The sequence below is a fragment of the Lates calcarifer genome, linkage group LG6 (assembly GCF_001640805.2).
Source record: "Lates calcarifer isolate ASB-BC8 linkage group LG6, TLL_Latcal_v3, whole genome shotgun sequence".
Taxonomy (NCBI): Eukaryota; Metazoa; Chordata; class Actinopteri; family Centropomidae; genus Lates; species Lates calcarifer.
In genome coordinates, this window is record NC_066838.1 from 11,581,326 (window position 1) to 11,598,508 (window position 17,183).

Here is a 17,183-nt window from a genome sequence, read left to right on the forward strand (position 1 = left end):
TGGCTTTTATGGTCCAGAAAGGTGTGCATCATTCATGTTTGTTGTTGTCTGTCACAGTTTTTCATGTATAAATATTATCTTGACAGTTTATCTTCTACACCTCTTAGTTCTTTAGTTTAAAACAGCCAAGATAGTGGACTGGTAGTAGACTGTATTTACTGTACATTCTACAGATTTAAGTGTATCATTATAAAAAAAAAAAAAACAGAAACTTCTTGATTAAATTTTTCTACTTTTATTTCCAAATATAAATAAACACCTCAAACAAAAATGGAAAAAATGTAAGCCACACAGATATCAGTACTCTCTGCTGAAGTGATAGTAATATTAGCACCTTTAACACAGTCAGTTAAAGTCACAGCTATTTGCCTTGACAATGTAGCATAATAAAATAATAAATATACAACATTTACAAAAATATACATCCTTTACTATAACAAGCCCTGTTGGAATGCTTTTTATAGCTTTCAGCAGAAATAAAAAGAAAAATAACATGTAAACTGGACAGCATGTTAGAAAATACTTTATATATATATATAAAAAAAACAGGATGTTCTTGCACTACACATGAAACCTTTAGTGCAATTTTGAAATACATTAAAAAATAATATTAAAGCTACACGGTATATTACACTCTGTTGTCTTCTCTTTTGAATGCTACATATCAAATAGACAGTTGAAGTCTGTCGTCTCTATCATTTTCATGATGTTTTGATTTAACCCCTCGCTCCTCATACTTGCTCTCATCATTCCGCTGCTCAACTACCCAACATCTAACAATGCAGTTCATGGGATCTGTTGGTTCACACTGTACGCAGCAACAGCAAAAGCAGGCTGTGCTGGTTGGCTTTTATTATCTCTCTGATAGAGATCTGGTGTTTGCACACGTCCAGACGAGTGGCCGGGCTATTGTTTTGTTTTATGACCATCTCTGCTGGGTTGCCATGGCACCAAGGCCTCTGGCCCCAAAGTCTAATCCTGTCCAGTGTGTCGAAATTCCAGACGTTGGCTGAATCATTCCAGTATCACAGTCGTACTCCCAAATGTTGTCATAGTCCATTTCCTGGTCATCTGGTTCTGTGGGTTCGAGGTACGAGTGGTGATCTATAGAGCGAGAGAAGATTCCCAGGCTTTTAGTTCCAAACAATGAAAGACAAAACCTTGCCCTGACTGAATAAACTTTGACATAGTTCCAAAGTACTTATGGTGTGCTATGCTTTGTCCTACCATATACTGTTACTGTAAAACTGGTAGTGTAGCATGCCACTACTGCACCACCTTCATTCTTCATTCTTTGTAATGGTAGAGAGACATGCAACCATTCAGATAAAATCACTCGGACGTGTTTAAGAATTGATCTGCAATCACCAGGTAGTTTCTAGTGTTGGTTCCATGTGGGATAAAAGAGCCTGTAGATATGTGTGTAGCCCAGTTGTGCGCTGTCAATCACAGTGCAGGAGTAAATCCAGTCTGTGGAACAGTGTTGTTTTACACTCCCCCCCCCCCACCCCACATGGGACATCTGCACAAATGGCATTTAGAGCTGCTCTAAGCTCCATTTCATTGGCACATTTGTGCATTTCCTGAACTTTCAATTCTGTAGCCTTTAACCTTTTGTCTACCTGCTGACAGACCCAAGAGTTCAATCACTCCAAAGTGCCTGCAGTGTTTAATTTAAGGTACAATGGAGTGTGAGCAATGTTCTGTGTCCTTGGTGGTGTTTGGGAAGGGAGCAGACAGTGTTGACTTTCATAGCTCACACTTATGCACATATGATACCACAGTGTTTGCTGTGATTTGAATGAGCGCCCATTGTTTCTCAATAGAAATATTAATTTCTAGCCATGCCATGAAAATAAGCACTTTCCTTTTTTTGTTTGACATGATGAAAAATCTTAATTAAATTATGTCTCGTCAGGACTGGAAGCATGTAATCATTTATTATAGACTGCTGAAGATGCTTGACCTCTGAGTCTGGTTAACACAACCACAGAAAAATGTCTCATCAGGTTTTTGACTGCTTGCCCTCAATTCTTACCTGGTGAGTAACCGTAAGGCATCTGAGAGGTGTTCCTCGCAGAGCTCGATGGGAGAAGTATCTATCAACAGATGTGAAAACAAACAAACGTTACTTCCCGTGATCAACTATAACAAACATTCTCATATTTCCTGAGAAATATCAAAGACTGGCCAAAGACTGTTTCATCAGTGGCACCTGTTCAAATATCACCCGCAGAACAAGTATATACACTTGCACTCTGCTACCATACAGTGCATCACCAGTGCACATTGTATCACAGCATTCCAGAAACAGGAGTGTCCTGGGAGATGAGTATCTCCGTATCTCTCACCTGCTCTTGCACTTGGCCTGGTGCAGGCAGCAGCTTTAGCCTAGAAACAGCTTCTGCTCTCTGCTCTGCATGGCTTTGAGGAGTTTCCATCTCCAGGCCCAGAGCCTGTCCCTGGGAGTTGGTCAGAACTAGGCTTCTCCTGCAATGCCTGCCCATGGGAGGGGTACGGAGCTGGAAGGAGGAGGGTAGGAGTTGGGAGGACTGCTGGTGGTGATGGTGGTGCTGGGCTGGCTCTTGCCAGCTCTGCTGCTGTAAACAAGAATATTGAAAAAAGTCAATCATAAATTTAGATTTAACAATGATTAAATCCTGCTATAAAGAATTTACTATTATGAATGATTTAATATGTTCAAAACAATCATGTCTACCACACTGACCAAAGAGTAGCAAATAAAATGACTTTTGAGTGGAAATTTGTGTAGATATTTATATATGATGATTAAATAATTTCTAGTTGTTGCCAAGTCTCTGCATTGACTTTCTTATTTTTTCAGTGAGTGTGTGCATATGTGTGTGTGTGTGTGTGTGCGTGTGTGCACTGCTCGATATCAGACAGTCTGTGCAGGTGTAAATTGAACCTATGGATCCAGTATCATTGACCCACTTACCAGTGGCCTGGCCTCATCCAGGGAGTAGATTTCGGGGCTGCAGGGCTCATCATACAGGGGTGACAAGGGTTGTCGGGGGGCGCACATGTCTGAGTGGCGCTGGGGGGCGTTCAGGGGGTAGTTCAGGGATGTCTGAGGTGTGCTCCAGCTGTTAGACTAATCACAAAAGACACAGACGGACAGAGCCAGGAGTTAGTTTAAAACACTAGGTGATGAGAGGAAAATCAATCACCACTTTTCCTTCCGCCTCTCTGCCTCTGTGACTCTATCTGTCTTTTTCTCTCACGCTTTTCAGATTCACATAAGCCACACTTAGCTTTAGGATTTAGGATCAGATTACCAAGTAGAGGTCTTGGACTAGAGCCAGTCATGATCTGCAGCGGTACTAGTGTGACAACAATCTGTTGTCTCACACATCAGGAGTCAGCTGTCAGTGTTGTGTTTGAAACTGCACTCTTAACTGCCATAGTAATGGAGGCCCCTTAAGTATAATAAATGTTTCTTGGCTGGTGCCTTTAGCTCTGTTTATGAATTGTAATAGAGATTTCATCCTTTGTGCCATCACATAGATTGATCTTTCAACCTCAGTTCTGCACAAATGCTGCTACTACCCCATTTGTTAACACCATATACATCATGATGTGTCTCGACCTACTGCTTGGTGTGTCTATTTTAGTTGCTGTCCACATGACATGTAAAATAAGTCAACAGTCTCGAAGGGAATATTTGGTTATTGAGTTAGATGCCAAACTGAATTACCTTGATGAGCGGGGCTTTCTCCAGCCGCTGCGGGCTGGCATGATGCACGGCAGAGTAGGGTGTGCTGTAGATCTGAGACAGCACCGAGCTCTCGGCAGGCTGGAGGAAGGAACTGCGCTGGGGTGAGGAGTAGCGCAGTGACAAAGGTCGTAGGTCGCGCTCGGGCCTGGTGTGGGACGACATACTGTTGGTCCTGCTGCCCAGGCGCGCAGTCTCAGTCGAGGAGGGACGGCTGGAGTTGTACTGCAGGGACAACAAACACCCAGGGCAAAAGTCAGCCAAGAGTTGTAGCTTTATAGCAGCTGAAATCTGGGGGTGTAACCACTGAGTCCTATCAGAGCAAATACTATAAACAGTTTCTCCTCTCTAGAGCACTAGTTTTTCAGCATTATTTTGTGTTTTTTAGAGAGAAAGGTCTCCATCGATTTAATTGGGAGAGTGGTAGTTCAGGTCAGAAGCTGAACAACATGTCTTCTGGGCACTGAGCCCTCTCCACTTTAAGTTTATTGGATGGGCAGTTAGCCTACATAGCCCCTGTCCTGGGGGAGTTTCATCAAAAGTGTGTTTCAGTGTTTCAGTACTTCTAATACACTATGAAGTTAACAAGCAAACTTTTCTCTGCTGAATCAGCCTTTATGGGATTCTTATTTCCCTACATCTAAAAGTTGTTTCTATGGATAGTTGTTTTGGTAAAAATTACTTTGTTATGATTTTTTTTGGAACACCTGAGGATTATCACTTAAGCCTCTGTGGCTGTAACAAGAGCAGTTTGGTCTCTAGACCTCACTTAATAATTAACTTTGTGAAAGAAAGGTGTTGCTGCTCAGCTCTACCAAAACAAACACAAGTTTGAACTAACTTCTACCACATTTACCGTATATCTGTGCAAATATTGTACTGTTGGTGTGTTTGCCTCAGTTTACTAGTCCAAGAATACTTAAAGCAGCACGTAGCTGACTTACACAGAGGGGTTCACTGTATCCGGGGGAGAGGGGGTTGTCTTCATGAATGGGTAACTGAAGGTTGTGGGACCCACGTCCACTCTGTGACTGGCTGTACTTTAGGGACTCACTTCGTCCCTGGCTGTGTCCACTCCACCTGTCAAACTGTGGAGCCTAGAGATAATAGGACACAAATTATAAGATAAATTAAAATATTTCACAAAAAACAAATGAGCAGACTTTTGTCTTGTCTTGTCTTTTTTAGCCTTCTGTTGAACTGATTGAGTAGTAGTAGTAAATGTAGTAATTGTAAATCGTGTCATAGGAATGTTAATTTACAAAAGTGGCGGGCCATGTTGTCTCTGTCCTTTATCACTGTTCCTCATACTTGAATTCACCCCACCCACAGGTTCATAAACCAAGTGGGGATGGCTTGCTCAATAGTTAAGGATCATCAACAGCTGTGAACAGTGTAATTGTTTTCGGCCCGTGACAGGAAGGAGGGTGGGACTCACCTCTCTTTGCGTCGGGGTGTAGATGATGTCATACACAGGGGGTGGGGGGCTGAGAACGGGCACGTCAGCAGCTTTAAAATGCTGTATCCAGTCGCAGAAGGCCGTCCTATCTAGACACGACACCACTATGGGGTTGATCAGCTTCCCTGGGAAGAGAGGAGAGGGAAGACAAAGCCTGTCATTCGGTCCAGTCACTCACTGGAATGTGCCATAGTCGGATTGTCATTCACTGAGGATAAAACCAGCTCATTCATGGAGGGTTGCACTCTGTGACGCTAGAAGATTCATGGAAAAGGCCACTTAATGTAAAGCATGCATAAGAATGTACACTCATTAAAATCCCTTTAACATGTCTATTTGAATACCAGTGTGGAGTAGAGCAGCTCGCTGATTCAGTGTATTTACCTTCAATCATAAAGGTGTTAGGCTTTACATCTTGGCAGGGTGTGGTCACAGTAATCATGTTGAGTGGCAGTTTCCCCTGTAATAATAATGACTCTTAAACACAACGCAATAATGGAAACACTGAATGCACACAGCTCAGAAAATGAGTAATTATGAGAGTAAAAGGTCAGTGGTACCTTATAGAAGAGCCCATCATTCTCCTCTGATAGGATGATCAGTGTCGCAGGGTACATTACCAGTAGTCTGTCACTCTGTTCCTATGGACACAAGATTACAGCTGCTGGTGAGCTTTATGTATGTGTATAGTTGTGTTTTATCATTGTTATGGGACAGTACATAATAATTCTTACCCCATTAGCAGATACTAGTGTCATTTATAGGTAAGATCAGTTAACCACTGTCTGTCTATCTAAAGTAAAAAATATACATAGACTGTATCGTTGGAAAATTTTCAAGTTTTGATATTGTACAAGAAGGAATGGCACCAAATACTTTCTTTTCTGAAGGTAATAAAATAAGCTCTGATAACTCCAGTCACTCCACCTGTGTGCACATAAGACTATGAATAATACAAAGCACAGAGGCAACCGTGAGACCTGATGCAAACATTAAAAAAGGCACCAGTGTTATCCTTTAATACTCTGTTGAGAGGCAGTTTAAATCCCAGTGAGATCCTCAGTCCAACCAGTTAGTGGGGCATTCAAAGGTGCGGCAGACACAGAGTTTATGTTTCCTCTCCCTCTGGGAGGGTGTGTCCGGACAGACAGCTGACATTCCAGCTGTGAGGTGAGTTGAGTCAGTGCGTGAGCCGGGCAAATGCCTCTCACACACCCAGGCCCTAAATCTCACACACTTCAATGGGACTGCCGCTATTTCCCACAGAGAATTAATTACAGATATCCATGCATGTTGTGTCATGAGTACTGTTTTTATTGGCTGTTATGTGAAGCTGTATCAGCATTATTTATTTGTGCTCATGTCTCATCTGGTTAGTAAGGATTCATATGTTCCTCAGCGGTTGGTGGCAGGTGTCTGACACTGTGTTATACCTTGACAGGAAAATAAACATAATAGAGTTATATCTGCAGGAGAGGTACTATTTGCCAAAATATGGACTCCACCCATCTCTCTCACTCCCTATATTGTGTTGAGGTAATGTGTGTGTTGCGCAATTTAAAAACTATGTGAGTCACTTGGATCTGAGCTGATGTTATCCTGCTTTTTATTCATCATGTGAAAAATTCCCAGAGTTTGAAAACATGTTTGTATCATGAGTTACAGTAGAATGTACTGACCATTTCCACAGGTAGGAAAGAGCACAGACAGTGTGTTTGACTTCTGTGAAACCAGAACTAGTGATTCACTCTTGATAAGCAGTGGTGACGTCTTACCTGACAGGGCAGGTGCTGCAGTCTGACTTTAGTGACATACGTGATGGGGCCCAGGCTGTCTCGCTGAGAGCCCTCCCACTCATAGATGGGCTCTCTGTTGATGGAGTTCCTCAGCTCCTCTCTGCCCGCAGGAGCCTCTTCCTGGTTTAGCTACAGTAGGTACACGGGGGATAACGGAAGGGAGAAAGAACTGTGTAAATATGAACAGAGAGTTCTGCACTTGAGCAAATTTAAACCTGTTGATTTGGCCTTTTTTCTTGGAATGTCGCTCATGTTTGTTCACAGAAAAGGCCTCTAAGCTAAGACTTATAAAAACATCATCATTCAAGACGTTTTGTTCCGACATGACACATTCATTCAGGTTCACGGGTTTCATCAGCCATTTGCCCACCTGTGGGTGTAGAATCAGCAGTTTAACCATGTGCAGATGTGAGGGTTAGTTTGATATTGCCTGTGATGCGGTCAAGGCCACTCCCTAGTATCCAGGCCTCAGTGAGAGCCAGCAGTGACCTACTTGACTCACCAAATCTTTGTACACTCACACACATCCTGTTTTATCAGAAGTGGTGGAAGCCAAAGCATTTTTGGTTAATCCCCCAGGTGGAAGATGACCACACTCAAGTGCTTATTTGAATTTGGGGAAAAAAGGATGTTAATCACTGTTGCAGCACAGGAGTCATTTTTTTAATGCAGCCTCATATATCATAACATAGGCTATTTGGAGCAAAGGGGCATCAAAAAAGTGTTGTTGAACTTACTTTCACTCTGGTGTAGTTTTCGGGTGCAGTTGCTGTGCCTCCGTTTGCCTCAATGTTTTCTTTGAGTAGGCCGAACCATAGGTCCATTTCTTCTTGGTTGGCACAGTAGACGATGATGGGGTTAAGGCTGACACCTGCAGGGTGCAAAGGTCACAGGGTCAAAAAAGGAAAGTGTCACCCAGGCTTCTCTTTCTGAGCCTTTTTTCAGAAGGCTTTCTGCCATGATGGTGAATCATTAATGGAGTTAACACGCTACTTCCTCAGCTGTTAACAGTGTTATGCAATAAGTGCAATAAATGCTAACACATGTTCAAGATAGTAAACCACATGTATTACCTACTGCAGAAGATCCTTATGACCTGCTTTGTCTGGTATTTAAAAATCATAGCAGACTCTCCCTCCCTCACACTGTTTACCCAGGAGGAATGAACAGGACCTGGGATGAAAAGAGCTGGAATCTCCCTCTATCTATGAATCCCACACATACCAGAGATAACCAGCGCAGATAGCATATTTCATTCCAGCCCCATGGCTTTGTTCTGTAATTGTCTGGAACCATGGCCCACTGACTGCTTCTGCTTCAACTTTCTCTCCAACCCAACTCTTAATTATAGACCTTGACCGTAGCACTCCCTTGAAAAGTTATTTTTTTCCACATTTCTAGCAAGACAAGTGAAGTGAAAGCTCTTGAGTCTGGAGGCACACAATCAGACTTTGTCTCCGTCTAACTTTCAGTCATTTTACAGAGGTCCTTAAACTATTGTTAAAAGTAATTAACTCTCATTATCTGACTTTCATAGCAACATTAACTCTGAGTAAAAGCTTAAGGGTTTTTTCACAGACTGTCTCATGCTGTGTTTGCTTCGTCACCCACTAACTCACAAACACCACTTTATGCTTAAAGCTGACTCATATTTTCAGTTCAGCGAGAGGAAGACGCAGGTCTCACTGAGGAACTCACTACACGGGATCTCTCACTTGACTCAAAATATCGTCATGCTTCCTCCACATGTTTCCTGGCAGTGGTGCTTCCCAAAAGGTAAATAGAAGTCCACACTGAACAATGAAAACAACTGAAATACAATACCACAAAACAACAAGCTTGGTCCAGCAAAGTCAAATATGAAGAGGCAGCGCCAAGGAATGTCAATATTGTGACAGCAGATATGTTTCAGTTTTCTTTTAGATAGTAATGATAAAGAAATATAAACACAGAAATACACTCTTCAGGACTGAGATTGACTTTTCACATGATCTTTTTTTTTTTTTTTTTTTTTTTTACATTAATCCCTGAACTGACGATTTTATTCTTTCCCAGGCAAGGACTGAAGCCCTTTAGTCCCACCAGCATCTTATCTCTACTTAATGAAAAGCCTCAGATTGCTGTGTCCTTTCAGAGTTCAAAAGCTAAGTGGTATTTCTACCAGACATTAACCTGAGCAGTTTTTGGAATGTGCCATAGATTATATGCAGTGACAAGGCTAAGAGCGGTAGCTGGGCTTTTCCGCGTGACAGCTGGCCTGACTGAAGTGCACCTGTTGTCTAACAAGCACAGTCTTTCAGGGCTGGTTTGGCCCCCTGATCAGGGTTGAAGAGGGCCCAGCTCTAGTTAGTCTTGGGGTTTGAGTGGAGGTGAAGAGGGTCGCGGCACCTTTGAATCACTGGAATGTGACAACATAGGAAATGCTGCAGCTTGAAAATAGCGAGCTGGTTTCTACATGAGGAGACATTTTACTTTGAGCCATAACTGATAATATAGCAGACCACCAGCAGAGGAAAAAAATGTGACACATTATGAACATTAAATTGAGAAAAATAATGAGTTAAACACCAAAACTCTAGTTCATCCTTCATCTTCCTTTTTTGATGTCAGCCACTGTCTTGTAAACATCCTGCCAGATTAGCTGGTTCCAGTCTGGGTGATTGATTAGCTAAATTCAGCACAACCAATAAAACTCAGAACAGATGATTATGACATTCCATGACTCTGTGCCAAACCATTTGTGTCCTTTGTACTGAAGTCGAACTCACCGTTTATTTGAAAGGCGAATTCCTGGGGTTGGCTATGGTTGCAGTTCTGTTGCAGGTTACAGATGGTGAGTTCTTTCAATGGAAGAGTCCCCTGAACACAAAACAAAAAAATAGTTCAAACATGCCTCTGGACAAAAGCATTCTCTCATTCACTTACTAAAAGCATTCTCTGCAACATTACCCTTGCTGTTATGCTCTATTTGAGTCAACTGTTCAGCTCTAAATTGTAACACACTCAGACACTGAGGTAAGATTTGTAACCCAATGATGTATCCATGTCTGCCTTGCATTTGCCGTCATCTATAGCCTGACTAATACTGTATGTTAGGTGCTTAGCTGCCTCTTTTTGACATTGAGGCAAGCTGTCAACAGACACATTAAAATGATGATTAATGGCTGCTCATGCTTTATGAATAGTGAGGTAACATAATCAGACTTTCTGTTTATCAACACACTGCTGGTTGACAGGGTACGCATGGCAAAGGGTATGATTACATAACATAAAACTCTGCCCCACAAAAATCTCAGAACTATAAAAATAAATCCTGCAAACAATAGATTGATTGATACTAAGGAACCATGGATTTTAAAAGAAGAGGTGTGATTGTTTTTAACATTGAGTTTTAAAAAAACTCACCTGGTATGTCAGTCCGGTTGTGTTGTTGGACACAAAATGAAGGTGTGTCTGGAAGAGGTCCAGGTAGCAATCATGTACATCCTGCAGAGATAATAAGTGAAATGAATGAATGTCATACAATGTGTGCAGGTTCTAAAACAAACAGCAGCTGATTTCACAGATTGTCACCCGAATTAGAAAACTAACAGATAAAATCAGCTGTTTTAGTGTTGATGAAATGTAACCTTGCACACAAGCAGGTGTCTGGAGGATCATGTTGTAATCTATTATCTTCTCTGAGGTTGGTCTCAGATGAGGAAAGGGGCATATTTTAAAGCATAATAATAAGATCAATTGCTCTTTATTGCACTTCACTTTATTGACTACTTCTTATTCTTGTGTCATCTGCTGATTCATGGAGCATCTACAGGAAATGTTCTGATTTACTGTGCTGGACTAGGATTCTCGGAAAGAAATTTGATCAGTGGTCACAAAATGTGATTATTAAGTCACTTCTATTTGTGATCTTCTTTGTCTGTAATGGTTCATATATGGCTTTCTTTGTCAACGCTTGAGCAATACACTCTTTGTGGTATTATTTCTCTTTCATACAGTGTGTTCTCTGTAAATCGTGACGCCATTCCTTCATCAATCTTTTCTTTCTACTTTTTGACAGAGCTGTTGTGTCACAGCTCTGATAAATTGCAGTTCCCACAGTGAGGAGCCGGCATGTCCTCTATCAGTCCCAGGGATCAGAGGAACTCTCTCTACCCTGAGGTTTTTCTCTCAGAGATGTTTCACAACCGCAGCAGAAGTGAGCATGTCCAAACACAGGCTGTGGCCCGCTTTGTGGAAAACTGATTGGATTATTCACAGCCAGCCACCACGTCAACGCCAGTAGCAAGTTTCAGTGTGTCTGGTGGCCGCAGAGCAACATCCTGTAACTCTCCATCTGTTTTTTGTGGTTTTGATACTCACAGGGTTCACATAGATGACTGGCATGATGTGTCATTATAGGCTTGGTCATTGTTTAAGACCTCATTAACCACAATGAGGACTGTGCAGCACTAGTTTTGTTTGCTTTTATAGTTGCTTTCCTGATGTTTCAACATAGAGTGATTAAGATGTTATGTTGTTCTGCTCACCTGGCAGTGGAGGAAGCGAAAACGAACTTTGGAGCTGTGAATCATCCGTCCATAATTCTTCACATTGATGCTGCTCTTCTTCCAGCCACTGGCTGGGTCATAAGGAAACGGAGGATCCCATTTTATATTCTCTATTGTCTGCAGATCTTTAGGGGACATTTCCTGCAACATGAGTAAACCAGTACAACTTCTTGTTAAATCTGAGCAATGGCAATAAAAATAAAACAGGTTGACATTTATAGCAGAGCAGTTTTGTTTGGTGTGCAGGTGATTGAGTTTCATTTCCTATGAGCTGGTGGAGGTTCTTACCTTCCTGGGGGTGACGGTGCACAGGATATTGATGATGCTGTTAGACTTCTCCTGTCCCTCTTGGGGATTCTTTTTGCGAAACAGGCGGCTGCTGCACAAGAGAAAGGAAAACCACGTGTTACCACTCACTCTCCAATGTTTACCATCTACTCCATGTTTGCTGTTCAGTTAACTTCCCAACTGCAGTGTCAACAAGGAACATTTCCTGTTTATGGGAATTCACACCTACTGCTGACAGATGGAGAGTTGACCTAAATACAAGTCTTTGCTCTACTGTTTTGCATTTCAAATTCACAGTCAGTGAAATATTTCTCTGTTTTTCCACTTTTTTCCATAGTAATCAAGTCATACTGGATCTTGAACTGCTGACAGAGTTCAATCTTCACAGCAGATTAATGACTTTGAATTATGGGTTTTGTCTCCTGTCATATAAACTAACCAGAGACCCCTTCTTTGTCCTTGGTCCGTCAATGCCAGCCATTTAAATGATAAGAACAATCAGGTCTTGTGTTTCTGATAACAAGGATATGCATAGGAAAATCAGCATTCAATGTCCCTCTTTGTTTTGCATAACCCTCATCTGTTACCATTAGTGTCACATCTTTATGAGGAAGCTCGGTCACTGCAATGATAAGACTTGGGGACTGCTTTTACAATCTCAGCTTGTAGTTTATCTGCTTATCTGCACATATGTGTACCAGTGTCCTCAGTGCAACAATGCTGCCTTTTATTTTCGTGGTGGGAATCAAGGTCTGTCTAATCAGGAAGTCCATGTCCAGCATCAATCATTGATTAGTGTTTAATGTGTGATACTATTCCACTATATCCCTGTTTACATACACAGAGAGCGATATGAATAACATGCACACTGATGCAACCTGCAGTTGCAAAGTGAAAGAGGAATGTAGATAATAGACAGGTACTGGATTTGCACACCCAACATTCTCCAAGTCACTGCTGTGGTATTCAATGCCACTCACTCCCCTTCTCTAAAGGGAATACCTGAGCCTGGCCTGATTCACCAACACAAAGAGTTAGTAGGGTGCAGAGGAGAAAAGAACACTGAATGTTTTGTTCATGCTGAACCATCAATCCAACTTGGAAGGTGTATCAGTGTTCAAGCCTGAGCCGTTGGGTTTCAAAAGCCCAGCCTTTTTTTTTTTTTTTAATTGTAAGGTTGTCCTGCCTCTTTTTTTATTTGAAAATCAAGAGCTACATGGCACATTCAACAAAACCAGACCCTTAATCATCACAGAGACTGGGGCAGAGGCTAATTAGAATCAGATGTGGTGGTTCAGCAGAGTGGGCTGTACGATGTGTAACATGCCCAGGCAAATAATTCTAAAGGATTTCAGAAAACCAGAGAGAAAACCAAGTATAACCAGTTAATTTCAGTCATTTTCCTGTATTTATGTTCAGCGCCTTTCAGGTCAGATCACTACAAGTTATTAACCTGTATATCAGGGGTCATAAACCGGGTCTCACAATTTAATAACTGTAATTGCCCACATGTGATGGTGATAATGAAAAGAGGTCAGGTCCTGATTTTGGAGGGAAACCAGGATCACTGACAGCTGGCAGATCATCTTCAGAGAGATGCAAAGAGGAGGCAAATGGTAACTGGATCATTGACACTGTTGGCCAGACAGGCACCACTCAGGCACGACTCCCGGACTATCCCGCATTACCATATGATCCTGACCCTGGCCTCGCAAAATTCACAACCTCTGCTTAACCCCACTGCTCAAACCCTGAGAAATACCAAGAATTCCTTCCAGCTGAAACGCAAAGTCTAAAATAACAAATGACAGTCAAGGGCACGACATATGCTCTGTGTAGAGAGACACAAGTACAGTAGGAATACCTGGACAAGTTTGATTGCTCTTACCTGTTTCTGCGTATGAAACTTTTGCTGGAAAATCTGAAGTTGTGCTGGGGGACACATGACATGCTGCTCCCCATGCTGCTGTGGTCTGTAGGGCTTTGCGCTGCTCTGTAGACAAATTACTCCTTCTGTGATGGATGAGTGTAATCCAAGAGTGCAGTGTGCTCCCTGCAGTAGTCAGACTTGTACTGAGGGAGAAGTGGGCAGGGTGAGGGCTGTAGAGTCAGACTGGTGAGAGTGTGCCTGCGTAAAAGGGGTGGAGTTTGGGGCTGTGTCAAAGGCTCTGTGTGTGTGTGTGTGTGTGTGTGTGTGTTTGTGTGTGGGGTGAATAACCAGTATTAGACTCACACCTTCTGTGAGTTGCCTCTGTCTGTTAAATCAATCCCAACAACAAAGACAGGGGGGGCTTGGGATGAAGTGTGCCATTTCACACCTTCCAGGAGCCAAATGGGGCTCATTGTTGGGTCACCACTGCACTGAGTGGTCATTTAACACACTGGATGGTGAGTGTCAATCAAAGGGGAAGAAGGGAGCTTCCATTGGCATGCCCAGACATGAAAAATGCCTGCAGACTTTAGTAGCCTGTTTATTATTGGCCCACATACTTTAAACACATCAGTGTCATTTTGAAACTGAACTATCTGGTAAGTTTGATATTGCGCATGTGTATTTATAATCTGTTTTTATTCTAGTAGTTTGAAAAGTCAACAGTGTAGATATTACATCACTGTGATACTTAAACTCAGGTGGGGAATGTGTCATGTATCACTTTTCTCAAACTGTAAATATGAGATTTTCTGGGTTGTCTTCTTTGTTTATGGGATATTTTTCTTAAGCCTTTCAACACTTTTTGGCAGTTGTCTGTCACTGGGGTGGGAGGAGACGATAGTTTAAACAGGATGCTTGTGTATTCAAAGCCTCTAATTTTCATAAGGCAAGAGGTGTATGCAAACATATCTTGTTTGCATGTAAGGAGTTTGTTCGTAAATCAAATATCCGCCACCTAAAAAAATAAAGCTCACTCTAACAAAATAGTTAAGACACAAGTGTAGTTGGTAAATTCAGCATTTCTTCCTGCCAGTGTGATGTAAAGTTAATTGTGAAGTGAATTGAATTAGCCCTTTTACTTTCTCATTTAGACCTTTTAAGGAATTAAGTAAAAAATAATAAGTTTTATGTTGTGGCATTCATGACTCACATTAGAAAACTTTCCAGGGTTTGTCTCCTTAAATGGACAGTGACAAATGGTCAATCCAACGGAAGAGTCAAACACTCGTGATTGTCCTGTGTTTGCTTAATAATTAGATCACTGTCTGTGGTGAGTTGCTGCACTCTAGTCATAAAATGAGATGTATGCTGCTCACTGTCAGCTGATGTCAACCTGTTCAACCGGATTGTTAAAACGGATGCACCTGAGGCACCAACAGACATTAGCCTGTTAAAAACCAACTGAAGAGTCGTTGTCACTTCAAGCCTCCAAGATAGAGTATTATTGTTCCTTAAGACTGGGTCCCAGAGCTCATGACAAGGTCCAGTAATTTAATCAATGAAGAATACTGATTGAACTGCATGTGGTTTAACTGAATGTGAAAGTGACTGACAAGACATAAAGCTGGCCAAAGAAATGATCTTGTATCACATCAGTGGATGAAGTAAAGACAGTTTTGAAATAGACCTGTGAGATCTTGCCTGCATTTCACTGAGTCAGTTTTTACATTTTAGCTGTAACTGAGTGTGGCTTGTTTTTCAATACAGACATAATTACACGTTGTAAGTAACTTGTGAAACACTTAATCTCTAACAGGCAGGGATGTGTTGGATCAAAGTCATGTCCACCAAAATCACACTGTGCAGAATGGCCAGATGTACAATGATTATTGTGTTTGCTGGATAATTTTGTATTCTGTACGATCAATAATGAAAAAATCCTATGATGTACAATAATGTAATCATTTTATGATGTATGGTATTAGTAGTTGTAATCATTCTAGGCTCTTTCATTTTAATTTATTTACTGACACGATCAGGATAGTAAAATATGGATTCTACATCTGTGTTCACACATTTCAGTTCACACTCTTCTCACATGACCTTGTTTCAGCCAGTCACACTTGTTGTGATGACGTGCGTTACTCACAAGCATGGTTGTCATTAAACTATGAGAAATTTTAGGTATTTCATGTTGAATGAAAAATTTGGCCATGTGGAACTTGAGCTGATAAGATAAGCATGTTACTTCTTTAATTTCCGTGTAGATGCTGAACAGGCTACAACTCGTGTTGTTATAGTTTACTGTTACAGCCTTTAGTTTATTGAACGCCTCTGCTTTTGTTATAAATTTTGGGACATTTTGACACTCAAACATTCCTCATCTGGCAACGCTGACACTGTGACATATAAAATCTAAGTCTTTTTATTTTATTGTAACTCACTGTAACAATATAATATAATAATCATCTGTAAAGATATAACACATTTCACCTTTACACTATGTACATCGGGGTAGAGAAGTCAGAGACAACTACAGTTACTAGGGGAAAATATTAAATGAATTCTGGAGAAGTATTTGATTTCTTTCGGATTTTACTCTCTGTCTTAAAAACATTTTAATTCACTTACAGTATGTAAAGTTGCAATTTAATTTACTCTCAACATATTTGACACAAATTAAATCAGAATCAACGGAAAATAATAAAAATAAATAAATAGTATATATAGAGTTTACTCTGAGCCTATTTCCCTACCTTGATGAGCATGAGGGTAGCTGAACATGTGACCCTACTAAAAGGGACTGAAACACTGGCAGCTATTTTAGGACTATATTTCTGTTGTATTTGATTTGGATATTTTGAGAGTTATCAGATTATTTTACTGTATAATCTAACTGATTACATTGCAATCCCCATAACTCAGCTATTGATGTCATCAAAGCACCTCTCTAGTCTGGCTCTGGATCATCATGGAAAACCAGTAAAATGAACGTGATAATACATGCAGCCAGCATGGTGACTCATGTCTCTGTTGCAGTATTCCTCCAATACGAGGAAGGCAGCCAACAAGAAAAAAACATTTAGGGATTTTTTGCTGTGAGGTCAATCCAGTTTCTGTTCGATGTTTCAGGTGAAGCACATCATCCAGTGGAAAAGATTACAATTATCAGGTAGGATCAAGCCATTTCCCAAGAATTGCACTATTCCTTGCACAAGAAAGATACAGCACACCAGTTACAACCAGAGTAGGTAAACCTGCCCCACAAATACAATAAGATATTAGATAGTAGCTTAAACCTTATAATATAAATACTTTTTCACCCATGCCAGAAGTGTAATTGATTGCCCTGAATTCTGGTCCCCAGAGGATGAATCTTATCTTGTCCCAAGTCACGTGACACTTCATTTCAGGAATCCTCTAAAACAAATGACTGAATTCTAGTTACGTTTAACTGCAGTTTACTCAGAGGTACTCAGCT

General features: G+C 41.2%; 1 protein-coding gene and 1 long non-coding RNA gene across 3 annotated transcripts in view; one reads left to right on the forward strand and one right to left on the reverse strand.

Annotated features, from left to right (window-relative positions):
• LOC127142561 (uncharacterized) overlaps positions 1-17,183 on the forward strand; it is a 34,722-nt gene that overhangs the window by 11,970 nt on the left and 5,569 nt on the right. The window lies entirely within an intron of this gene.
• Positions 192-13,910, reverse strand: plekhn1 (pleckstrin homology domain containing, family N member 1). Of its 2 annotated transcripts, none has more exons than XM_051071183.1 (16): positions 13,718-13,910; positions 11,830-11,920; positions 11,521-11,682; positions 10,397-10,477; positions 9,760-9,850; positions 7,729-7,862; positions 6,971-7,120; positions 5,756-5,836; positions 5,580-5,655; positions 5,175-5,320; positions 4,681-4,833; positions 3,719-3,961; positions 2,960-3,115; positions 2,352-2,597; positions 2,039-2,099; positions 192-1,104 (listed from the first exon to the last, which is right to left on the reverse strand). In XM_051071183.1, exons 1-16 carry the CDS (start codon positions 13,789-13,791, stop codon positions 920-922), a joined length of 2,130 nt encoding a protein of 709 aa, XP_050927140.1. In that variant the 5' UTR covers positions 13,792-13,910; the 3' UTR covers positions 192-919. The 2 variants fall into 2 exon arrangements, with proteins under 2 accessions (XP_050927140.1, XP_018521647.1); XM_018666131.2 differs by having other exon boundaries at positions 2,352-2,600.